The sequence below is a fragment of the Trichosurus vulpecula genome, chromosome 6, assembly GCF_011100635.1.
Source record: "Trichosurus vulpecula isolate mTriVul1 chromosome 6, mTriVul1.pri, whole genome shotgun sequence".
In the NCBI taxonomy this organism is placed as follows: Eukaryota; Metazoa; Chordata; class Mammalia; order Diprotodontia; family Phalangeridae; genus Trichosurus; species Trichosurus vulpecula.
In genome coordinates this window covers 64,040,447-64,067,279 of record NC_050578.1, presented here as the reverse complement: position 1 = coordinate 64,067,279, position 26,833 = coordinate 64,040,447, and the positions used below count along the sequence as shown (strand labels likewise).

Here is a 26,833-nt window from a genome sequence, read left to right as displayed (position 1 = left end):
TCAGAGACACTGGTTGTTAAGATGTTCTCCCAATTTTCTGCTTCCTTCCTAATCTTGGTTGCATTGGCTTTTTTTATACAAAACCTTTCAATTTAACATAATCAAAATTATCTATTTTGCATTTTGTAATGCTCTCTATCTCTTGTTGGGTCATGAATTCTTTTCTTTTCCATAAATCTGACAGGTAAACTATTCCTTGCTCTCTCAAATTGCTTATAGTATCAGCCTTTATTCCTAAATCATGAACCCATTTTCACTTTATTTTGGTATGTGGTGTAAGATATCAGTCTATGCCCAGTTTCTGCCCTACCATTTTCCAATTTCCCTAGCAGTTTTTGTGAAATAGTGAATTCTTAGGGTGATGATCAATCATACTTTGGCTGGTTCCCCTACCTGAACACTTTGCATTTCACCACATGTAGAATGTGCTGACCACACTGAACAATACTCTTTCAAAATGTCAGCTCCTTCCAAATAGGAGCTATTTGCTAAATGGTAGGCAAAGAACCCAACAACACATAAGCACTAATCTCTATCCAAGAGTAGTTCAGTCAAGAATAATTTAAATATCCCCTTCCTGCTATTTCCAAAGTATCTTGTTACACCCTGGGTTCAGTTGCCTTTCTCTTTCCACGTAGATTTTGGCTACAGGCATATGTCGCACGGATAACAATGGGACCACGGGAGTCATGCCTGCTAAGTTTCCAGTAATTGGAGGACATGAGGCAGTTGGAATTGTAGAAAGTATTGGAGAAGGAATAACCACAGTAAAACCAGGTGAGGAATGGCTTTTTAATGTGGGGTCTGTGAATTTGTTTTTTAGATATGTTGGTAACTGTATTTCAATATAATTTGGTTTCTTTCATAATTCTAAATTTATTTTGTTATATGCATTTCAAAAGATTATTCTGAGAATGAGTCCATGGACTGGACTTTACCATACTGCCAAAGTACACGCACACAAAAAGAAGAAGAATCCTCTGAATGATGGGAATATTGGCCAAGATACAAGTTGTAAATGAAGAGAATGGGAATAGATCGCCCTTCTGCTTCTAACAGTGATCTTATTTGTAACAATTAGTTTTATTGATCCCTTTCGTTTCTATAGCAGAGTCATTTCTGGTATGTTCCAATCGCAAACCCTAAAAAGAGAAATAGGCCAGTTAGATGGATAGAGCACCAGGCTTGGAATCAGGAAGACTGATCTTCATGGGTTCAAATCTGACCTCAGACACTTACTAGCTGTGTGACCCTGGACAAGTCACTTAACCATGTTTGCTTCAGTTCCGTTTCTGTAAAAATGAACTGAAGAAGGAAATGGCAAACTACTCCAGTATCTTTGCCAAAAAAACTCCAAAATGGGGTCATGAAGAGTTAGACATGACTGAACAATGAAACGGAAAAACAATTAAGCAATTAGGACTGCTAAGGTAACCACATTTGACAATAAATGTAACAATCTGCCCTATAAATGCAATGATCTGCCCTAGCAAGATATAAGAGGGAAATTTTATTATTTGTTCTGTAGGATCAATACATTTTATAGGCGTGGAGATTTTGGCTTCTTTTTACTGTTATTTTCATTTACATTATTGTAGCTGTATTTATTGTTCTTCTCAAACTGGTTTTTTTTTATCCTGTATCAATTCATGCAAATGTAATATCCACCTCCAGGATATTTTTCAAAAGTTGACTAATACCTCAGATTCTACAAATAAACTTTTGGGGATGTACTGTGAATGCTATGGCTCATGAGAACCTCCCCTTGCCCATCAAGATTGTTTTTTTCTTTTCTCCATTTGCCATTAGACAACACACACACAATTAACTCATAGGAAAGGCAGTTACTCAAATGCAATAAAAGGAGTAACAATGGAGTAACAAAAGGAATAACAGAACATTCTCCTTCTTCCTCATAAACCAGGGGCACACCTTCCCATAATTACACACTTTGTCTGTGGAAAGAGTACATTCATACTTAGAGCATAATAGCAGTGAGGTTTACATGTAGGTTACACATGTAATAAAGATAATTTTTAACTCTTGTTTCTACAGGACCTGGACAACATTTCTCTTTTCATAGAGTCCTCACATATTTCCCCTTTGGTTCAACATCTCTGTTGGGCAGATTGCTTAGCTGAATTCTCAGACATGGGTCTCCTTATTATACTTATTTTCTTTTTTTGTTGAGGGAGGGGGGCATGCTTCTTGCAACTGCTGCCTCCCTCAGGAAACTATCTGTCTATATATCTATGAGGAGTTTATGCTTCTGCTGCCTGTTGGATTCAGGGTCTCCTACTTGTTAAGCAGCTCTCTTTTAAAGCTTCATGCAAATATGGACTTAGAGGTGGGAAGGTGGCACAGCAGAGTGAAATTCACTTTTTTCCCTCTCCCCAAACTCCAATCTCCTCTAAAAGCAACTTTGAGTTTATAATTTCTCCACCTCTGAAACTCTGAATTCATCCAGATCTTAGCTATTCAAAATACTTAGAGGCATAGCTAATTTGTTTGCTCATCAATCTAGTTGCTTCATATTGACAAAAAAAAAAAAGCTCTTCACACGTCATAAAGGGATCTGATTGTAAACTTATCTCCCTGGTCTAATTAACATAGCATTAATACATTGTGATATAAACCTGGGTTTGAGAGGAGAAATTCTCTTCCTTACATAAATAATCCCATGTTTCTCTGAATTCCTCATCTTTACTTCTTAATGTATTATCATATTTCATTATATTAGTATACCAGATTTTGTTTAACAGTCCTCCAGTCAAAGGGCATCCATTTTGTGGATAGTACTGCTTTGTCTAAAAGAAGTAATAGAGTATTGGGCATGACCTGGGTGAAAGTCTAGCCTTTGTCATAAACTGGCTATGGAATCCTAGGCAAGTTACTTAACCCATCAGTCATAGAAGCAATCAATAATTTCATTAAAGAAAATGACAGCAATGAGACAACATATCTAATGTGATGTATGAGATATGGTAAAAGCAGTAATCAGAGGAAAATTTATATATTTAAATGCATATATCCATAAAATAGAGAAAGAGCAGACCAATGATTCAAGTACACAATTTTAAAAACTAGAAAAAATTCAAAATTCTCATTTGAACACCAAATTGGATATCTTAAAAGTTAAAGGTAAGATTAATAAAATTGAGTGTATTCTGATACCAGGCAAGAAATAGAAAGGTGTATCAGTTGAACAGAGCAGACATATAATATAAAGTAAGTACCAATTTCTATAATAGCCTTGTGTTTGACAAATGTGAAGATTTAAGCTTTGGCAAAAAGAATTAATTATTTGGTAAAAATTGCTGGGAAAGTAGGAAAGTCTGGCAGAAATTGAGCATAGACCAATATTTTCTACCACTTACCAAGATAAGGTCAAATTGGATACGTGACCAAGATATAAGGGGAGATGTTACAAGAAAATTTGAAGAATGTGGAATATATTACTTGTCAGACTTATGGATAGACAATTTATGAAGAAAAAAGAAATAAAGAGTATCATGTGGTACAAAATGTATAATTTTAATTATATTAAATTAAAATATTTTGTACAAATAAAACCAATGTAGCCAAGATTAGAAGGAAAACAGAACATTGGGAGAAAATTTTTATACATAGTTTCTCAGATAAATGTCTCATATCGAAAATATATAAGAACTTTGTCAAATTTAAAAGAATATGAGTCATTCCCCAATTGATAAATGGCCAAAAGATATGAAGAGGCAATTTTTTGATGAAGAAATCAAAACTATAAAAATGCTCTAAATCACTATCAATCAGAGAAATGCAAATTAAAACAACTTTGAGATATCATCTTATACCTAACAAATTGGCTAAAATAATAGAAGGGGGAAGTGACAAATAGTGGAGGAGATGTGGAAAAACTAATGCTAATTCATTGTTGGTAGAACTGTGAACTGACCCAACCATTTTGAAGAGCAATCTGGAATTATGCCCAAAGAGTTGTAAAACTCTGTATGCCTTTTGACCCAGAAATGCTACTATTAATTAGATCTGTTTCCCAATGTGATTAGGGAAAAAGGAAAAGAACTTATATGTTCTAAAATATTTCTAGAAGCTCTCTTTATGGTGGCAAAGAACTGGAAATTGAGGTAATGTCCATCAATTGGGGAATAACTGAACAAGTTGCAGTATGTGATTGTGATGGAATACTACTATGCTATATGAAATGATGAGATGGCTGATTTTAGAAAAACATGGAAAAACTTGTACAAAATAATGAAGAGTAAAATGAGCAGAACCATGAGAACATTGTACTCAGTAACAGCAATATTGTCCTAATAACACCTTTGAAGGACAAAATAATTATGAGTATTATAAATACTCAAATCAAATACAAAGGACATATGACGGAAGATACTGTCCACATCCATAGAAAGAACTGATAAGTGGGAGTATGCGTAGAATAGTTTTACAAATAGACACATATTTGTGTCTAGCCTTTTCTAGAGCTGGTAAGTAGGGAGGGAGAAATAAAAATAAAAAGCAGACAAAAAAGAATAAAAGAAAACTTAGAAGGAAGCACAAAAAAGCAGGGTAGCTTTGAAAATGATATGTAGTGTTTATTACATATTTTATTTTAAAAATAAATGGTTTTATATGGAATCTTCTTTTTATGTTGTGCCAGAAAGATTCTTTTTTTGGTCTTCTTGTATTTAACTTCAAAATGAATAAAAATTAAATTTTAAAAAAAGTTGTTTGGAGGGAAATGTTGGGAGAGTTTAGCTTATTCGCTGGCTGTACTCTGCCATCTTGTCTCTACTCTCCATAGCCCACTCCTGAAATGTTTATTAATTTTGTATTTTAAAACTTAACACTGGGCAATGTTTTTCATTATATTTTTTTCTCTTCTAGGAGACAAGGTCATCCCACTTGCTGTCCCACAGTGTGGAATTTGCTCTGCCTGCATAAGCCCCAAGTCCAATTACTGTGAGAAGACTGAGTGAGTTTCTATCATTTTAACTGTGATTTCATTTATTTGTCCCATGACTTACTATTTGAGCAGAAATAATTTACTGATGGCTTTGTTGTACTGAATAGTATTACAGGTAGGGGAGTATTGTCTGATGGCACTAGCAGATTTACCTGTAAAGGGAAACCTGTGTACCACTTCATGAACACCAGTACCTTCACTGAGTACACAGTGGTGGAGGAAAGTTCAGTTGTGAAAATTGATGCTGCTGCTCCTCCTGAGAAGGTGTGTTTGATGGGTTGTGCATTCTCTGCTGGATATGGGGCTGCAATCAACACTGGCAAGGTAAGATGATGATCAAAGCAAGTAGAATCTACAATGAGGAAACAAAACTATAACTCTTTGCAGAAAATATGATGGTGTGCTTAGGGAATCCTAAAAAATTAGTTGAAATAACAACTTCAGCAAAGTTGCAGGATATAAAGTAAAGCCACATAAATCATCAGTATTTCTGTATGTTACCAACAAAGTCCAGTAGGAAGAGATAGAAGGAGAAATTCTGCTAAAAATAATTGCAGATAATATAAAATACTTAGGAATCTAACTGCCAAGACAAACCCAGAAACTGTGAACACAATTACAAAACACTTTTCACACAAATAAAGTCAGATCTAGACAATTGGAAAAATATTAATTGTTCATGGGTAAGCTGAGAAAATATAATTTAAAATGATCATTCTACCTCAATTTATTCAGTGCCATATCAAACTACCAAAGAATTATTTCATAAAGCTAGTAAAAATGATAACAAAATTCATCTGAGAGAACAAAAGATCCAGAATATCAAGGGAGGCTGCTGTGGGTTCTCAGAGGCTAAACAAACAGAGCCCTAGTACCAGAAGCTTTTGCTATGGTGGAGGTGTTTCTAGGATAGTCCTGGCAACACACTGATTGTCCTTTCCATGGGCCATCCTAGCTATGTATGGAAAATCTCAACAACAATAGGTCGGCTATTTAACAATGAATTGTTTTGCCATGGTAACCCTGGAAATAAAGGTAATTGTGATATGGTACTTATAATGGCATGTGGCATTTCAATTTCTTCTGTGACATTGTTACACAACAGGGTAGAGGTTCTAAGAACCACAAAATTTTTAGACCCTCTTTAAATCTCAATTTGGCTATTGGTATGTGACAGATACCCTTATCTATAAGCCAATAAGTGGATATATTATTAGACTTGCTGAATTAAACCCATCTGGACATTCTTAATGTTAAAAAGGGGGAAAACACAGAAGAAAGGACATTGCCACTAAATAGAAGAATGAATTTCAGGTTCTCCTTGATGAGACAAATGAAGGAATTGGGGAATTGGTTCTACAGTGAATCAAAAGTCAGCATGAAAGGTCACTTTAAGAGGGTCCTGACTGTACAAATAATTCTGTGTTTGCATATGTGCACATCCTCATAGTTTATGAGGAAGGCAGCGAGGCACATACATTCTTATTAGAAAGCAGTTGTGAATAGTATCATTCAAAGCATTGCAAGGTGGGGTTGCCAACACTTGAAAGTCAAGTGAAGCCTTACCCCAAGGTGTCAATGTGGTAGGGTGATGACCGGCCCTCGGTTTTTTCTGACCAAAAACATTTCATCATAATATCTGAGTAAGTGTTGAATCCTCAGGACACTGCCTTTGACATCTGGACAACCTTTTCAATTAATTCATCAACCTGCTGCCCTGTGCTTTTCTCAGAAACATAGATGCCATTCCAATTTTTTTCTGATATTCCTGGTTTTTGTTTTATTGCTGGGATCTGTTAGATCAAGGTAGTTGAATTTAATGTAAGTTCAAAATCATTTCCTTTAAAAATTACTTATCCATCTGGGCTTAAGAAACAGCACAAGAAACTCTTAGTTTCATGCACACTCTTCAGATATATATTTCACCCAAGAAGTTTCTGATTTCAACAAGTGAATCAATTTCTTGAATAACAATGGTGATGGAGACTTTTTCCTGTACCAAAAATCCAGGATAATCATCTGATCATGTTTTGCACATGTCAACAGATTGTGTGAAGCATTTCTAGTTCTTTTCAATTTCTGTACTACTTGTCAATCTGGAGTTTTAAAAATTCTTTCCAAGGAGACTGAACTCAACATTGATGTGGTTGAAATCTCTTTGCAACATTCCTCGCAAGTCCCTCACAACAACTGTCCAACTCTTTCAAAAATTGTCAACATTTTCTGGGATATCAACTGTCTGGTTCCTTAGAATGGTCTTCATGGGTGAGCCAAAGAGCTTGCCTTGGGTTTTGAAAAGCTATGCCCAAAGGACCACAAATCTTGGCAGCTTACAATAGTACAGAACAGACTCAGATCTGTTATGGTAGTTCGGGTCCAAGATGAAAATGAAATGAGATGATTATGAAACATCTGACAGTTCACAAAATAAAGTTTACTTAGTCATAGCAGGGAAAAGGTATTTGATGAGGAAAAGACATTGATTCAGTCAGGTGTAGCTTCCTTATTCATTCATTTGCCAATCAAAAGCTTGAGAGAGGAGCTAGTGACTCTCCACACTGTAGCTTTTAGGGCCTACTAAGAATCTATATTAATTATCCCAGGTTTAAGACCTGGAATTAATTAATTCTTGAAGAAGCTTTCAATATCTTTTAAGAAAAAATTAGCATAGGCTTCATGAAATAGCACTTTAGAATATTTCTCCTACTCCACAGGTAAAACCAATGAAACCACATTCTTTTAAAATATTCTCCTGTTATTATTTTTCATTAATTCATACCAGACTTCTTCCCTCTTCCCTCATATGTGCAACTAAAATAATGAAGCTACTATAACTATGAATCACATTAGTGAAATAGAACAGTGATTTCCACGATGGTAGATAGTATTTAATCCACTGAACAGGAGTCTTGACAGGGTTGGTGTTTGGGAAGGAGGACCAAAGAAATTATATCTTGTGAGCATCACAAAATAACATAAAATAGATAGTGGTAGCACCACCTCCTATGTCCAATTATCCAGTTAGGCTGCGGCAATGACACTAGAAAAATCAATTCCTAGCCATAATTTGGTCTCAAATTTCCAATAGTACCTGCTAAACAGTTTCAAATAGTTCAGACTTTTAAAAAAATGTTACTTGATTGGATCTTCTTGCAGCTATTCTCAAAACTTATGGTCCCACGTGTGTAGTAGTTATTTATTTCAGAATCATCTTTACAGGAAGTTCAAAGTTCATGGCTATTCAGAACTTAATGTTATGAAAACCAGCTTTAAAATCATCTTAGTATTGTTCAACAAACCTTTTTTGGAGTAAAAACTTGTTAAAATTAATTATGGCTTATGTGGATTTGATCTAAATTTAAAATAACTGTCCAAATACTGTTTTGTAGTCTGGTTTTGACACAGTCAAAGTAATTACAATATAGTACATATGCTATGGCATTATATAGCATTTCATTAGAACTGACTTATCAAATGCATTTAAATTTTGTTTAGCTAACAAAACACATTGCTATTTCTCACTTAATACAAAAGCGACTTTGCAGCAAATAGACCACTCACTCATTCAATCTCCACAAAGTTGTCACAGAGTAATATCATGTTCTTCAGAAGATCCAAACACAGAGGATACATTATCTGCTCTTTGATATCTTGTAACTGTTGCTGTAACTTCTGCACGTCAGTTTTGACATTGGTGTTGTCTTTGTCCTTCTGTAAAACTGGAATGTTTCCATTTGTAATGTTATCCATGGTGTCTTTGGAGCCTTTGTCACCACAACACATTATGAAATGTACTCTCCATTCAACTATTGCCCGACATCGCACACATTTCTTCCTCAAGTTAGTACAGTTTTCACAAGCACAAGTGGCCACAGGGCTTAAACTGAACAGCAGCTTTCTTGTTAGAGCACACCACACATTCTTCAATCTTTATCCTAGACTGAACTCATTCTTTACAGATGAGGCATTTCTTGACACGTGGAGAACGCAGAGATCACGTAGTAATAAGTCCACATGGGCCAAAAACAGTATCTCTCTTCATATTTGAACATACTACACATTACTGTAAAGTTTCTGAATCATTACTGATCCTAGAAGGACTCCATGAACCCATCTGACTATTGACTTTTTCTTTGTGATACTTGGCCAGTGCTTTGCAGAGGTTAGGATCAGGTGGAGATTGATCAAGTGGAGAATGACCCTTCTTATTTCAAATGCTAAGGTCAGCTCTGTTGGTTGCTAAAAAGCATGCAATAGATCCTGCTCTCTTCCCTGCCTCTTGTTTACCACGTCCCATTATTAATGTGTCTTTGGATGGTTCCCAGCCTGTATCTACTATCCCCACATCCTGCATACCTTGGAGCCAGCAGGGTTGTAATAAAGTATGATGTCTCAGAGCTTCATTCAAGGTAGTATCCCCATCTTTATCCTGAATATCCAGTTTAGCACCTGCATGAACCAAAAGCCTGACTATTTGAATGTGTTGTCATTCAACAGCAAAATGTAGTGTGGTTTGCTGGTTCACATTCTGGATACTCAGGTTTGCATTTCCCCAATACACCAAGAGTTCAGCCACTTCTACATGATTATTAAGTGCACCTAGATTGCAAGAGTCTCCTAATCTGTCTCTCTGCCCCCAGTATTTCTCCTCTCTAATCTGTTCTCCATACAACTATCAAAAAAAATCGCTGAAGTACAGATTTGAACATTTCACTCCCACTTAAGAATCTCCAGTGTTTCCCCATTGGCTTTAGGATAAAATGCAAATCCCTGTTCAGCAACTAAGCCTTTCACCGTCTACCTATGGCCTACACTCCCATGATTATTATATGTTATTCCCTTTTCTATACTGTATAATGTAGTCCAACTGACCTACTTGCTGTTCCTTATACATGACCTTCCAGCCCCTAAATTTTGTACATGCTGTTCCCCTAAGTGGAATGCAATACTGCCTGTCACTTGTTTGTAATTCAAGTGGCAACATCTTAATAATAATGTAAATACATAAAATTATTCACAATATTTTATCTGTGAAAAAGGTCAGAACCAGAATCATCTCAACCAAGAAGTTTTCAACTTGAGTATTTTAACTCATTGACATCGAGTCATCCACAATGCATGGTCTTTGCAGTATGGATATTAACACACACATTGCATTGGGGTTTCTTCATAGTACAGCATGGGGTAGATCATTAAACTTGGTGTTGTTTGTGATTCCAGAAGGACTGCAAGGATAGTATGTGCATAAAATGCTAAAAATGCCTTGGGTTCTCTGAGTCCCAAACTTCATGGTCAGTGCTTTGCATGTAGTAGATGCTTAATTAATGTTTATTGTATTTGAATTTTGTTAATTGTGAATGATGTCACCAAATTGTGAAAGATATCACCCAAAAAACCCCTCATGATTGGCAAAGACGGTTATATTGTGGTAGAGGGAGAAAACTGATTGTTGGAGGGATTTGTTGATATACCTCGAATGTTAAAAGAACTAGAAAAAGGCTTCTAATGCTTGGGACAGATTTTTCCATGAAGCTCTATGATAAGACATAGTCAAACATCCAACAAAATAATCAGTTATACATGAGATATGATCTACACCACGGAAGCACCCTTCTTATTGACCTATTGAAATTTTGGAACAAGCAAGAAACAATCAATTAATCTAGTGTCTATTAAGGAACTACTATATTTTCTATGCTGGCCACTGAGCTAGGACCTGGTGATACAGAAGACATGAAGTTATCCTTGATTTAAAGGAGCTTCTCTTAGGAGAAATGGCTTGTGAACATATAAAACAATATGAAATAAATGTAAAGTGAATATAAAGACATTTTTAGTAGGGAGGCACTTTCAGTCAGTTTTCAGTCATATCCAACTCTTTGTGACTCCATCTGGGGTTTTCTTGCAAAGATACTGGAGTGGTTTGCCATTTTCTTCTCCTGCTCACTTGACAGATGAGGAACTGAGGCAGACAGGGTTAAGTGACTTGCTCAGGGTCACACAGTTAGTGTCTGAGGCCAGATTTGAACTCAGGAAGAGGAATTTCCCTGATTACCAGCCCAGTAGTCTATCCACTGCATTATTAAGGGTGGGGTGGAGAAGTGGAGGGAGGGGAATGAGGGAAGCCTTGATAAAGATATAAGTAAGGTTACTTGTGACAACAAAAAGTTTACACATTCTCCCCCTTACAAGTGCCTATATGCATTTTTTAAAACGAAATTTCTGAGGTAACAGAACATCACTTCCTAATATGTATCCATATGTATATACGTGTGTATGTATATACGTATATGTGTGTTATGTTTGTATATGTGTGTATATATACATATATATACATACATACATATATGTATGTATGTATGTATGTATATCTTATCTCTAAACCGCCTATGTTTCCCGTCCCTTCACTGCATTACAGCAGAATCAGTTTGCCATTGGTTATGCTAGACTAGTTACACTCTAGATTTCATGTGTCCCCAGATCCCAGACTTATTGGAGTATCAGTTTTAGCAGATCAATCATTAATTACTAAAGGCCGGTATTTTTTCATCACCACAGGTCACCCCTGGATCTACTTGTGCCGTCTTTGGGCTGGGAGGAGTTGGCCTCTCAGTTATTATAGGATGTAAATCAGCCGGTGCTTCCCGGATCATTGGAGTTGACATCAACCCCCGCAAATTTGAGAGGGCCAAGGCTGCAGGAGCCACTGAGTGCATCAACCCTAAGGATTATACAAAGCCAATCAGTGAAGTCCTGAAGGAAATGACTGACAATTCTGTGGAGTTCACCTTTGAGGCCGTCGGACACCATGATACCATGGTGAGTAACCAGTAGGTAGAGAGAAGAATTTGAAAGCCATGACTAAATGTTCAATCCCTGCTCAAATCTGAGCAGTGGTAGAGTCCACCTCTCAATGGTTTAATTCGTTAAGAGAGTTCTTAGAATGCAGCTATGATCCAGACAAAAGCTGAATTTACATAAACCAGTGTAAATTAATCAATAGGAATTTAATAAGCTCCTACTATGTGCAGGTACTAGGGCTGGGTTCTGGGGATTCAAATAAAAAAGTTAGACAGTACCTGCCCTCAAGGAGCTTATACTCTACTAGGTACAAATAACATACATATAACATATATAAACATATAAAAATAACATATATAAACTGCATATTATAAAGGGGTGAAGAAAGGGTATCTTGGTCGGGTGAGTCACAGGGGATGGTGAGTGGAGGCATTGATTTTCACCTTATTTTTGATGGCAGTGGTTATATTGGTAGGATTGTTTGTCTCTGAGCAAGAGTAAGAAATATAAATCTGGGGTAGGAAAGAGCATGATTCCTGGTGGCAGGGTAAATACCAGGATTCCTGTGCAAGGTAGACCCTGGCGTCCCAGTTGAAGTTAAGATGCGATGGAAAGCATGGTCTGGGCCTGGCTAGACATAGTAGTTGAAGGCAATTTTTGCTCATTCATCAACCAATCTGTAAATTTAGAAATTGACCAAGGATATCTGAAGTGTATGATTAGATTTACATTGTCAGAGTCAAGTAGAGCTCTGCAACATTATCTTCTAAGTTAAAGGAAACAAGCAACCAATACTTCAAGGAAAATACGTGCTTTCTTGAATTCTTTAAATAATAATAATAGCATTTATGTAGTATTGTAAGGTTTGCAAAACACTTTACAAATGCTGCTTCATTTTATTCTTGCAACAATTACACTAGTTAGGTGTTATTTTCATTCCCATTATACAGATAAGGAAACTGAGATCAAGAGAATGATGTGCCCAAGGTCATCCAACTATGTAGATTTGAATTCACGTCTTCCTGACTCCAGATACATCACCTAGTCACTGTGCTACTACCCTAAATGCCTCCCAGCTTCACTGCCTAATGAGAAGAAAAGTGATCCCAGACAGAGCTCAACCTGCCTCGGTGATCTGCCTGAGGGGCATAGAGGGAAAAAGGAAGCTATGGGACCACAAAATGGGCTTTTGCAAGCCTTATAACTTCTTCCCAAGGAATCTACATCCTTTCCCTCCTTCCCACTTTCCCCATCCAGAATTTCTGCTCTCTGATGTGTAACTGAGCCTGAGCAAATGAACCTTCAGATTAGCACAGTGGGCCCTGCCCTCAAGGTATCAAATGGAAATTGAAAGCCCTTACATCCAGCTGCTCAGGGTATGTGATTGTTCTAACTCCAACTAGGGGGCTACAGTGTTGGGCCAGGGGTGGAGTTTATAGAGAAAAGAGGAATTTGGAGGAGTAGGTCCAAAGTCCCTGGTAATCACTGTCGGCTAGGCGATCGCTTCACAGTCTCACTGTTGATGCCCTTCAGTGACCTAGGCAGAACTCCTAATTAATGATAGTTGCCTGGCTTTGCTCCATCTCTTAGCGTTTAGATTTATTGCCAAGGAAACTGATGACATGCTTAGTTATTCTTTTACAAGAACAATATATTTCTATTATATATTAGTAGTAATAATAGTAATAAAGACAATTTCTTTTTAGGTATTTCCTAATGAACACTGAGTCTCTTAAAACAATGACAGCACCTAGCCAAGGAGACTAGTACTATGCCTCTAGTAAATACCTGGAGAAGAGGGAGACAGAAATAGAGTGAGGGATAGAGATAGGTACAGAGTGGGAGAAGAGAGAAAGCGGGGAGAAATGAAAATGGAAGGGAAGAAGGAAATGGAAGAAAGGAAGGAATGCAGGGAGGGAGGAAGGAAGGCAGGCAGGAAGGAAGGAAGGAAGGTAAAAAGGAAAAAGGGAAAGGAGGAAGGGAGGAAGCGAGGAAGGGAGGAGGAAAGGAAAGGAAAAGAAAGGGAAGGAAGGGAAAAGGAAAGGAGAGGAGAGAAGACAAAAGGATGGAGAGGAGAGGAGAGAAAAGGAGAGGAGAGGAGCAGAGAGAAGAGAAGGAGGAGAGGAGAGGAGAAGAGAGGAGAGAAGAGGAGAAGGAGGAGAGAGAAGAGAAGACAAGAGAAGAAGGAGGAGAGGAGAGGAAAAGGACAGGAAAGGGAAGGGAAGGGAAAAGGAAAGGAGATGAAAGAAGACAAAAGGATGGAGAGGTAAGGAGAGGAGAGGAGAAGAGAGAAGGGAAGAAGGAGGAGAGGAGAGGAGAAGAGAGGAGAGAAGAGAAGGAGGGGAGGAGAGAAGAGAAGTAGGAGAGGAGACAAAAAGGACAGGAAAGGGAAGGGAAGGGAAGGGAAGGGAAGGGAAGGGAAGGGAAGGGAAGGGAAGGGAAGGGAAGGGAAGGGAAGGGAAGGGAAGGGAAGGGAAGGAAAAAGAATGGAAGGGGGAAAAGAAACTAATACTCAGAAATAATATACATTAATCTCAGTTTCCGTATGGGAAGCAAGAAGTTACCTTTTGGGACAGATTTGTTTTCCTATTTCATTGAATTCTTTGATGGAAAAGTCAACAAAGTTCATTTTATTAAATTCATTGGGGTGAGATTTTGGCCATAGTTACATTGTTGGTTCATGCTAGGCAGTATGTCTGGTGACAATGCTTTGATCATATTTCGGTGATGGAAATATTGTAAACATGATTTTTTTTTCAATCACAGTATGTTGTTAAATTTTAAAAGTACTGCATTTTGAGGTCTAAACTTTGGTACACCAGAACTGAGTTCCGATCCTGGCTTGGCCATGTGCTCCCTTGAGACCTTGGGGAAACAACTTCACTTTGAGACTGGGCTTCAGTCCCTTCATCTATAAAACGAAGAGGCTAGACTAGAGTGACTTCTAAGGTCTCTTTGTGCTCTAAATCTATGATCCTCTGATTCTTCCTTCTGTTTCCTGCCTTTACTGGGAAAATGTCTATGGAAGGGGTACTAAGAACTGCAGACTTTCTACAATATTCCAAACAAGCTTCATTACATAAGAAACCAAATCGAAGCGAACATGTGGGGGCATACCTCAGTTTCTTGCCGTGACATTCCATCTCTCTTCTTCATGTCTTTGTACTGTCCCCCATGCTTGGAATGACCTCCGTCTTCACCTCTGTCACTGAAACTCAAGTTTCCCTCCAATCTCAGCTCAAACACTACCTCCAACAGGAGGCTTTTTTTAATCTCCCAAGCTACCAATGCCTTTCCCCTCCTCCAACAGCCAAATTACCTTGAAGTTACTTTCTAATTTCTTTATATTTGTATGTGTATAGGTTGGTTCCACCTCACGTACACACTGAATGTGGGATTCTTGAGGGGAAGGACTCTTTTGTTTGGTATAACCCGCCCAGTTGCCTAATAAATAGATACTTGTTGATCCACTCATTTGGGGGACTGTGCTAATTGATGACAATGGAACAAGGCACAGATCTCTTCCCATTCTGATCAATACCATAAGAAGCATATTTTCTCTTTCATTTGTACATCAGGTTGATGCCCTGGCTTCTTGCCATATGAACTATGGGATCAGCGTGGTAGTTGGAGATCCTCCAGCATCTAAAATGCTCACCTATGATCCCATGCTGGTGTTCACTGGACGCACCTGGAAAGGATGCATTTTTGGTGGTATGTGGCTGAGAAATGAGGGGTTTTTATGCAGAAAAAGAGAATATACTAAGTGCTTCCTATGTGACAGGCACAGTGCTAAGTGCTGAGAATATAAATACAAGTAAATTAAAAATTGACTGCTTCTAGTCTCAAAATGCTTACAATCCAATGGGAGATGCCAATACACACAAGGCAGGCTGAGGAGAAGGTGGGCTGGGGAGCAAAGTCCAGAGAGTCATGAGCAGAGTTGGGAGAATGTGAAAATCAATGGCCATGCTTTTCAGTCCAGCTCTTGGGCAAGAAATTTGGACTTGGACAGGAATTCACCAATCAGAGGAGAGGCCAAAGTATTGGAAACATCTGAAGATGGAGGAGAAAGGTGTTGACACATAGGTGGAAGGGACAGGACGTCTGACCTGTCCTTTGCCAAGAGAGAAAGCCAAATATCTCACAACATTTTAAGAAGCATTTCATGTTTGGGGAGATCTTTGAGTATAGATGAGAGAACATAATAAGGGAGAAATTTGAAGAAATCAACAAGAAAAAAATACCCAGGTCTTACACTGACTGCTAGCTCAATAATGAGATATATATATGTATATTATATATATATATAAAAGTACATTATATATATACATAAGTATATTATATATATACACATCAGAATTTTTATGGCTAGCGGTTCCTTTTATTTGAATTTTTGTCTTTTTTTACATCAGCCTAATTCCCAAATACATGCTTCAAACCTCTCCCACACAGAGAGCCATTCTCTGTAACAAAGAGTAATAAAGACAGGGGAAGAGAAGAAAGAAGTTCAACGAAATTAACACATCATCAAGTAGACCAGTATATGCAATGTTCCAGACCCATATTACCACCTCTGCAAAGAAGGGAGGGGGGAGCATTTTCCCATTTCTCCTTTGGCACCACCAAGCATTTTAATTATACAGTATTCACTGTGGGGAGGGGAGGTCTTCTCATTTGCATTATTGTATATTGCTTTCTTGGTTTTGCTTACTTAATTTTGCATTGGTTTTTATATCTTAACATAATTCTCTATAATCTTCATAATAATGATTTCTTATGGTCCAATAACATTCAATTACATTCCTGTGTGTGGTTCTGGTTTGCTCTATCACTTAGATATCACTCATGGTCTATAGGGCCATGCACACACAATTCCTAGACTACTAAGGCAGTACTTTCAGTTCCAAATTTAGAGTAATTAAGAAATAACAGAAAGTTGTGGATTCACATCACAACAGATGAGTTGACATTTACATAGCGTTTCAAAGTTACAAAACACTTTTCCTTACAACAATTCTGTGAGATCACTAATTCAAGTATTATTCCCATTTTATAGATGACACAGCTGAATGTCAGAGAGGTTAAACAACTTACCTATTGTAATATTCCTAAATAGTAGCACTCTTGACTTTTCTACACTGTTGTCTCTAATACCTAAGTGAAGACTGAGCTTTACTCTGCTGTTTGTGGTAGCAGAGGAGGAGGTATCTGTGAGGAAGGGTTATTTCATCTGGATCAGGCAATAGAGTGAAGTCCTTGGTTTCCTTTTTTTAAAAAAATAATTTTTTTAATTAGCAGAAGTCCACCTCCTCAGCCTGGAAGCCAGATTCCTACATCTACTAGTTAGGTGACTGAGGAATGCATCTGGCTTCCCTGAGCTTTAGTTTTCTCAATTTTAAAATACTTGTATTACTTCCATTATGGGGTTGTTTGAATATGACTATTTTGTGAATTATAAAGCCCTATATAATAAATATGGGTTATTATGGCTTTTACCTAAGTACCAAGACAGTGTGATCACTGCAGAATGAGGTTAGCTAGAAAAGGTTTCTTGGACGAAATAACATTTTGGTAAAGGACATGATGGTCATGAAAGGATCTTTTCTTGTAAAAAAAAAGGTCTTTTATATGCAACAAATATGCCATTAGATTTTCCCTTGATACAAAAAGATAAGATCGTATCAAATAAAAGTTGTCATATTTAAGTCTAAAGTGGTGAAATATACTTTAATATTCCATGGATCCATGATTTCATTCATTTGGGCATGCAAGCAGTGCAGATAGCAATCTAACCCCCCCCCCAACACACACAGCTTCTCATCTTGTGCAGTTCTTATCCATTTATTTCCCTAGACAATTTACTCAATGCTCTGCCACTCCTTAGAGTGTAAGCTCTTCATGCAAAACTGTTGTTGCCTTCCTTTGTGCCCCCAATGCCTGGCATATAGTAAGCATTTAAAAAATGCTTGTTAACTGACTTTTAATGTTTTATAAATTAAAATAGTTGTGCTTAATTTTTTAAGGTTGGAAAACTAGAAATGACCTCCCAAAACTAGTGTCTGACTACATGGCAAAGAAATTTGACTTGGACCCCTTAATAACTCATGTTTTACCTTTTAATAAAGTCAAAGATGGATTTGATCTGCTCAACAAAGGAGAAAGGTATGTGTTTTTATGTGTTTTACACTCAAAAATGCAATTTGTATAATACAGAATTTGTAAACAATCATCTTGTTTTTTTTTAATTTCTGACTTACATAAATGAAAATCCTAGTAGGATCAGTATTACATTATCCCAGATGAAAATAATGTTTTCCTTTGCATTTTTGTACTTTTTCCACTCATCAGATCTATTAAATCCTGTCTCCCTCATAAAATGGAAGTCAACTTTGCTAATGTCAGCTGGGTTCAGGGTCTAAAGAGGTCAAAGAGGTCTATACAGAGAGTCCAATAACTTGGGTCCAAATCCCAGTCCTGTAACTTGCTAGCCATATGACCATTGGCAACTGCATTTCTCTGGTCCCCACTTTCTTTCCCTTTAAAGTGATGTGGTTGTGCTTGATAACTTCTATGGTCTCTAAGACATAATCTTATGAGATAATCTCCTCTGTGTGTATTAACCCTGAGAGTTCTTGGCATTGAATCCCAATGCTGGTAAGAAGATGAAGGCAGAGCATAGATGTGAATAGTGAATGAATGACATGAGTGTTATACCCAATCTATCTCATTGGACCCTGAAAATAGGACAAGAGAACCTTTCTATACAAGATATAGCCCATGAAACTTCTCAGACAAAGAGACATATATGATGGCTTGTGGAGTGTTGTGACAGGACAGAATCTCTTCAATTTTTATCTCAAAGATGAACACTGAGAGAACAAAGTGGAGAAAGTTGGATTTCTTTAAAAGCATATTTTTCCACCCCCATGTCCTCATGCCTATACTTACTCACAGCAATCTAGGAGAGTCCATTCTGCCATAGTGCTCCCTCTCCCAGCATGAATTTCTCTGGGTCCCAGTGGCATTACAGGTTATAAGGACAAAAGGTATTTGTGGTCCATTGTCAGAAAGCAATTTCCATTGAATCAGGAAGAATTATGTTTTCTTCCTATTTTTTCTGAGTCCTCTCTCATCCTTCTCTAGCCTTTATGTCGTCTTTATATACTGACATTAGAGGGTCAGATCACAAGGGATAGATAGTACATTTCTACATGTGCAAATGGCTCTCAAACCGTTACTAAAAATGGTTTGAATATTCTAAACAACTAAATACTACTAGCAAAATATTTGAATTCAGACAAACTGCTTGTTTTCCAAATAACCGGTTATTGGACCAAATCATAGGATCATAGTAACATTACTGTGTAGTTAAGACAGAACTCAGGGACCATCTAGCCTAACCTCTTCATTTACAATTGAGAAAACCAAAGCCCAGGAAAATTAAAAAGACACGTGAGAATCCTGACATCTGTCTTCATCTGAGATTGTGTATAGATACAAATGCTAATACATTTGTTATTCTATGTAGCTCAGTAGAAAACTAGACATGAGTTAGAGGAATGAATAAAACAGTGACAATAAGGAGTGCTAGGAAAGTACAGAATCTCTTCAATTTTGATCTGTGAAAAGGAAAATGGTAAATGTTAGAGAAGGTGTGAGAAAATTGGAACACTAATGCATTGTTGGTGGAGTTGTGAAGTGATCCAACCATTCTGGAGAGCAATTTGGAATTATATCCAAAGGGCTACAAAACTGTGCATACCCTTTGATCCCACAACACCACTACTAGGTCTGTATCCCAAAGAGATAGTTAAAAAAAGAGAAAAGGGCGTACATGCACAAAAATATTTATAGCAGCTCTTTTTTGTGGTAGCAAAGAATTGGAAATTGAGGGGATGACCATCAATTGGAGAATGGCTGAACAAGTTGTATATGAATGTAATGGAATACTATTGTTCCATAAGAAATGGTGAGCAGGCAGACTTCAGAAAACCCTGGAAAGACTTAAATGAACTGATGCTGAGGGCAGTGAGCAGAACCAGGAGAACAGTGTACACAGTAACAGCAACGTTGTTTGATGATCAACTATGAAAGACTGAGCTCTTCTCAACAATACAATGATCCAAGACAATTCCAAAAGACTCATGATGAAAAATGCTATCCATATTCAGAAAAAGAACTATGGAATCTGAATGCAGATCGAAGCATACTATTTTCATGTTTTTTTTTGTTTTATCTTCCTCGTGGTTTTTTACTTTTTCTTCTGATTCTTCTTTTGCAATGTGACTAATGTAGAAATATTTTTACTGTGATTGTACATGTATAACCTACATCAGATTTCTTGCTGGCTTGGGGAGGAGGGAGAGAAGAGAAAGAAGGAGAAAAAAAATTGGAACTCACAATCATAAAAGTGAACGTTGAAAACTAAAAAATAAATCAAAAGAAAAAAATGTTTGATCTGTGACAACAAAACTAGCAGAAATTATAGAGAAGAGCCAATGAAACCCAACAAATCAAGGCCAATGAATATAAAGAGCTCCCTTTATGGGTGGCACTGTTGAAAAACAAAATTATAGAATAGCTTCCTTTCTATCAACTCACTTCTTAAGTGTAGGTCAACTTTTTTAAAGAAATTATTTATTTATTTTTAACATTCTTTTTTAAATTTTGAATTCCAGATTTGCTACCTCCCTTTTACACCCTTCCCCACACACTAAGATGGCAACTAACATGATATCAATTATATATGTGAAATCAGGCATAGCATATTAGTCATATCACGAAAAACCCCGAAATTTAAAAAATGAGAAAACTATACTTCAATTTACACTCGGAATTCATCCGTTCTCTCTCTGAAGGTGGATGGCATTTTTTTCATCATGAGTCCTTTGGATTGTCTTGGATCATTTTATTGATCAGAGTAGCCAAAAATTTCTCAGTTGACTATCATTACCACATGGTTGTTACTGTGCACAATGATCTCTTGGTTCTTCTCATTTCTATTTGCAAAAGCTCATATAGGTTTTGCCATGTTTTTCTGAAGCCCCTCCCTTTGTCATGTCTTATAGCACAATACTACTCCATCACAATCATATGCCACAACTTGTTCAGCTGTTGATAATCATCCTCATAATTTCCAATTCTTTGCCACCACCAAGAGTTGCTAAAATGCCTTTGTACATATAGGTGCTTTTCCTTTACCTTTGATCTCTTTGGGGTACAGACCTAGTAGTGGTATTTCTGAGTCAAATGGTATGCACAGTCTTATAGCATGGTATCCAGAATAGTATTTTCCCTCATCCTCTCTAGCATTTGTCATTTCTGATAGGTGTGAGGTGGTACCTTGGAGTTCTTTTGACTTGCATTTCTCTAATCAGTAGTGATTTAGAACATTTTTTTCATATAACTATAGATAGCTTCTATTTCTTCTGCCTAGTCATATCCTTTGACCTTTTATCAATTGGGGAATGGCTCTTATTTTTATACATTGAACTCAGTTCCCTATATATTTGAGAAATGAGGCCTTTATTAGAGAAACTTTCTGTAATTTTTTATGTTGTTTCATCGCTATGTTACCTTTTAGCAAAATGTAGTTTACGTGATTATCTCTCTCAATTAGGTCTAATTTTGCTTTTGCTTTCTCTGAGAACATAATTGCTACCCCTGCCCCCTTCACTTAAGCTGAAACTTAATTGACTCTGCTCCAACCCATCATTTCAATTCAATGTGTGTCTTTCTGTCCCAAATGTGTCTGTTGTACACAACACATTATTAGATTCTGGTTTCCAATACATTCTGCTATTTGCTCCCATTCTATGGATTCACATTCACAGTTATGATCACTGACTGCATTTCCTCCATCAAATTTCCTTATGTTTATCTTTGTCTTTTTATCCTGTCCCTCCTTAAAAGTCTGTCTTCCTTTCAACAGCTGCTTCCCCTAATCCACCCTCCCCCTTGTCATTCTCCCCATTCATATTTCTTTTTTTTTAATTAATTTATTTATTTTTAGTTTACCACACACGGTTCTACATAATTTTGAGTTCCAGATTTTCTCCCCTCCCTCCCCCCATTCATATTTCTTATTCCCTCCCTCTCCTATTTCTGTATTAAGTAAAATAGATTTCTATACCCAACTGAGTGTTTGTGTGTGTGTGTGTATAAATATATAAAGAGAGAGATAATTGTAGTTGTAGATATAGCTACATATGTGTGCATGTATATGTATATGTGTATATGTATATTCTTCCCTCTTTGAACCTATTCTGATGAGAATGAGGTCTAAGTATTGCCTGCCACCACTCTATTTTCTCATCCTTCCTTACATATCTCCTTTAAGTGAGAAAATTTGCCCTATTTTCCTTCTCCCTTCCTGCTACTCCCAGTGCATCCCTCTTTCTCACCCTTACATTCTTTTTTTGGGGAGATCATCCCAACGTAATCAATTCACACTCATACCTATGAGTCTATGCAGACTCCTTCTAACTGCCCTATAATGATAAAGTTTTTAGAAGTTGCATGTATGATATTCCCATACAGGAATGTAAACCATTTAACTCCACTGAGACAATTTAACTTTATTGAGTCTCTTATGATTACACTTTCATGTTTATCTTTTCATGCTTCTCTTGAATTTTGCCTTTTAGTGTTAATTTTTCTATTCAGCTCTGGTCGTTTCAACAGGAATGCTTTGAAGTCTTCCATTTTATTTATTATTTAATTGGTTTTCTGTCATGTCTGACTCTTCATGACCCCATTTGGGGCTTCCCTCACAAAGATAATGGAGTGGCTTGCCATTTCCTTCTTCATCTCATTGTACAGATGAGGAAACTGAGGCAAACAGCGTTAAGTAACTAGCCCAGGGTAACATAGCCCAGGGTCACGTAGCCAGTAAGTATCTCTGAGGTCAAATTTGAATTCAGATCTTCCTGACTCCAGGCCTTGTGCTCTATCCACTGTGCCACTTAGTGGACCCTGTTTCATTAAATATCCATTTTCCCCTGAAGGATTATACTCAGTTTTGCTAGGTAGGTTATTGTTGGCTATAATACTAGCTCTTTTGCCCCGTGGAATATCATATTCCAAGCCCTCCACTCCTTTAACATAGAAACTGCTAAATCATCTGTGATCCTGACTGTGGCTCCATATTTGAATTGTTTATTTTGGGCTGCTTACAATATTTTCTGCTTGACCTGAAAGCTCTGAAATTTGGCTATAATATTCCCAGAAGTTTCCATTGTGGGACCTCTCTCATGAGGTTATTGATGGATTCTTTTCATCCTCTGGATCTAGATATTGGAGCAATTTTTCTTGATAATTTCTTGAAATACAACGTCTAGACTCTCTTTTTTATTTTTTGTTTTCTAAATAAGACTAAATTTATTCAATATCCTAGGAAAAGTTTTAATTATAAGTATATGAACAGTATAAAAAGTGCAAAACAGACTGGAATGTTTCTAATACATTAATACAAAGTGCAAGACTACATACATTACACCCTAACAAGCAAAGGAATAGTGGAAGAGGGAGAAGATGACTCTGGTTGAAGTTCAGCAATAAATAAATAAATACAGAAGTAGAGATGATCTACAGGGTGTTCCTAAAGTCTGGACACATAGGCAAAAATGCATATTTTGTTGCTTTCAAGGTGGTGTTATCCTGGGAGAGGTGTGGTCATTGCTCCTCTGGTTTGCACTCTGGTCTTCACTCAGGAAGGACCTCTGTTCCCCTGCAGCCACAAATGCTAGCACTCCTCTTGGCTCTGGAACTGTGGCCAGGGTCCCTACTCCATCTTAGATATGTGACCCACAAGCGGTTATGGGCAATAGAGCTGCTGATCAACATCAGCTATATCCAGGGCACAACAAAATTGTGTCTGCTTAGTTATCTGACCCCCTTACTATCTCTGGACTGAGAACCCCCAAAGCTGCTGCTGCTACAGTGGCCACTTCTAAGGCTCACAGCTGGTGCTCCTGTCATGCTCTGGGCCTTTACGCACTCTGCTGTCACAGATCTCTCCTGCAGTTGTCTTAGGCTGGAAAAATGTCTGTGATTAACCTTTTGTTGGCTCTGCCATTCTAAAATTTGATTTGAAACATTATTTTAAAGTTGTTTGGCTGGGTCCCAGCCTGCACTCTGCCATCTTGGAACAACTTTGCAGTTAAGCTCCAAGAATTAGAAGACAATTGAAAAATCTAGAAGTTTGAAAGAAACCTTAGTAATCATCTATTCCTGATCCTATATTTTAATTTTTATTAATTAACCCCACTCTTCCTTTTCTCCCTTCCATCTTCACACCCTCAAATGAAAAAGAAGAAAAATAAAGTTATTATAACAAATATGTATGGTCAAGAAAAGTAAATTCTCACAAATATCTTATAAAAGTACATATACATATATACCTAAGTATGTGTACATATACATACATATATACATATACCTGTTTATATGTGTATATATAAATATCTACATATATTCATATATGTATCATGAGTGCTCTGGAATTGATCACAGTTGATAACAGTTCTTAAGCTTTCAAAGTTGTCTGTTTTTGTTGTAACATTGTTATTGTATAAAGTGTTCCCCTGGTTCTTCTCACTTCACTCTGCATCAGCTCGTACAGGTCTTCTGAGGTTTTTCCAAAACCAACTTCTTCATAATTTCTTATTGCACAACAGTGTTCCATCACTTTAATATATCATAACTTATTTAGTCATTCCTCAACTGATGGGCATCCCCTCAGTTTCTAATTCTTTGCCCCTTCAAGGAGAACTATTTTAAATATTTTTTCTACACATGGATCCTTTTCCTCATTCGTTGATCTCTGCGCAGGAATGACATCATATAGGGGACAAGAACCTCCCTCTTTTTTAATGACAGGAGAAGGAATGTATTCTCATTATATAAATCTGCTAATCTTTCTGAGCTCCTTCTCTTTGCCAAGCACCTCAGTATATGTGTCATGCTTTTTATTTTCCTGGAAAGCAGAGAATCACAACTTCATAGATTCATATCTGGAAGGAAACAGAGCATCTATTTCTTCTCTCCCGCTTGAGAAGTGTAAAACCCGAGTCTCACTTTTACATCTAAAACACATCTCTTCTTAAGACTAGGGGAAATGGCCTTAGGCCTCACTGACCCCCAAATATCCTTTAGGTTCCTGACTTCCCCTCTCCCACCCCCCAGGTCTGGCAAATTGATCTTTCAGATTCATCATTCATTTAATGATCAGTAGTTCATTTGAAATGAAGTAGCAGTACTTCATTTACTATCTCTGTGCACATTAAAGAGTAAGGTGTATAATAAGACGGCCCCAATATTAAATTACCCTTATTGGGAGATATGGAAACAAGCTATTAACAAGAACTAACATCTTCTCTTTCAGCATTCGAACAGTCCTGACTTTTTGAACTTGGAAGTGATAGGAGATACCTGTGGATCCATCAGGAGTCTCTTTCTCTGATGTTTCACTTTCGTATAATATCCATAGAGCATGTATGGTTCTTTCATGTAGGTAATTCACAAGACAGAAATTAAGTATGTTAGAACAGATAAAAGCAATTTCTTAAATTAGGGATTAACAGGGTCACTAACATAATTTAATTTACCTGGGGTAGTAATGGGGTGCTACTGGCAATATTAGTATTGTTGGTGTTTAATCTAAAGAAAGTGATTTATATTGGACTATACAGATCAACAGAAAGATACAAGCTCTTCTTACTTTTTAATGAAGTGGAAATTTTGAGGAAAATGATAATATCCATGAATAAAATTAATGAGAGCATAAAGGACAACTCCTTCTAGGATTCTAATCATCTATTTCAAATGAACTGGACAACACATATGGGATGGTGTCATTGTAATACCTGAAACCAGATATTATCTTTATTGTGAAGGATTGACAATTAAGCTCTTATAAAGTCTTTTCAAATTATATTTTCAAAACATACATATACATATACAAATGTATTACATATATTTACATATGTATGAATATATACATTATGTATACTAGATAAAAAGTCTAAATCTGCCATTGTCTTTGTCTTATTCCATTATGTATCTAAGAATCTGTATACTTTTTAGCACCTCTTTAAAAAACAAATTGAATTCATAAAATAAAGTAGTTCATTTTTCATATGATACAGTTTGCCTGCTTCAATTGAGAAATATAAATGTATATCTTAAAGTACATCATTCATTTCAATTCAACAAGCATTTATCTAGTATGTCTTGTGTACCATGCCCTCTTCTATGCACTAGGAATACAAAAGCAAAAAACAAGGATAATAATAATAATTTCTACCTTCAAGGATCTGGCAGTAATTTTATATATTTTTTAAATTCATTTCAAGAAACATTGTCAAATAATTTGATGGAAATTTTAAAATGGATGTGCAATGAGAGAAGAGATTATTCAAAGACTGAGTATCAACGTTTAGGGGAAAATGTGCATTTTTGCAATTTTGAGTTGAATAATAAAAACATATTTGGAATCACTTTTTGAGAATTTCCAAATGAAAATGTAGTTCAGTTTTAATAAAGCCAATTCTGTATTGATATTCCTTTGCTGATAAGGATATAAATTCTTCTGAATGAGACATTTTGCTTAGTATTTTCTTTTCAAAATTTTCTTTATTTGTAATTTTTCAAATAAAACAAACATTTCCATAACATAGTAAAATTTTTAAAAAGATGATTGCACATGAAACTGCAAATCTATTATGTACAACTTGCTATTCTTTTTAAATGTATAATAAAGTTATTGTGTAACCTTTTTCTCTTTTTTTTCTTCCCTCCCCCACCCCTACCCTAAAGATGGCTACCATTAGATATAAATATGTATGTGTGTATGTGTATGTATGTATATGGACTTATATTACATACATAAAATCATTCTATACATATTTCTAATGTGACAGCATCTTCCTTCCTAGGTCCTTTTTAGTTAATCTGGGTTTTTATAATAATCAAATTGACTATAATAGTCAAAATGATTTGCCCAAAGTTGTTTCTAAAACAATATTGATTTTACTGTATACAGTGTTCTCTTGGTTCCGTTCA

General features: G+C 36.6%; 1 protein-coding gene across 1 annotated transcript in view; it reads left to right on the top strand.

Moving 5' to 3' along the window:
- The window catches only part of LOC118853152 (all-trans-retinol dehydrogenase [NAD(+)] ADH7-like), a 42,092-nt gene extending 15,827 nt beyond the window's left edge, over positions 1-26,265 (top strand). Inside the window, exons 3-9 of the mRNA XM_036763124.1 lie at positions 639-777; positions 4,888-4,975; positions 5,074-5,290; positions 11,525-11,785; positions 15,346-15,481; positions 17,794-17,932; positions 25,155-26,265. Of these exons, the coding sequence (XP_036619019.1) occupies positions 639-777; positions 4,888-4,975; positions 5,074-5,290; positions 11,525-11,785; positions 15,346-15,481; positions 17,794-17,932; positions 25,155-25,179 (1,005 nt within the window). The 3' untranslated portion in view covers positions 25,180-26,265. The remainder of the gene's footprint in view (positions 1-638; positions 778-4,887; positions 4,976-5,073; positions 5,291-11,524; positions 11,786-15,345; positions 15,482-17,793; positions 17,933-25,154) is intronic.
- Positions 26,266-26,833: the final 568 nt, after the last annotated feature.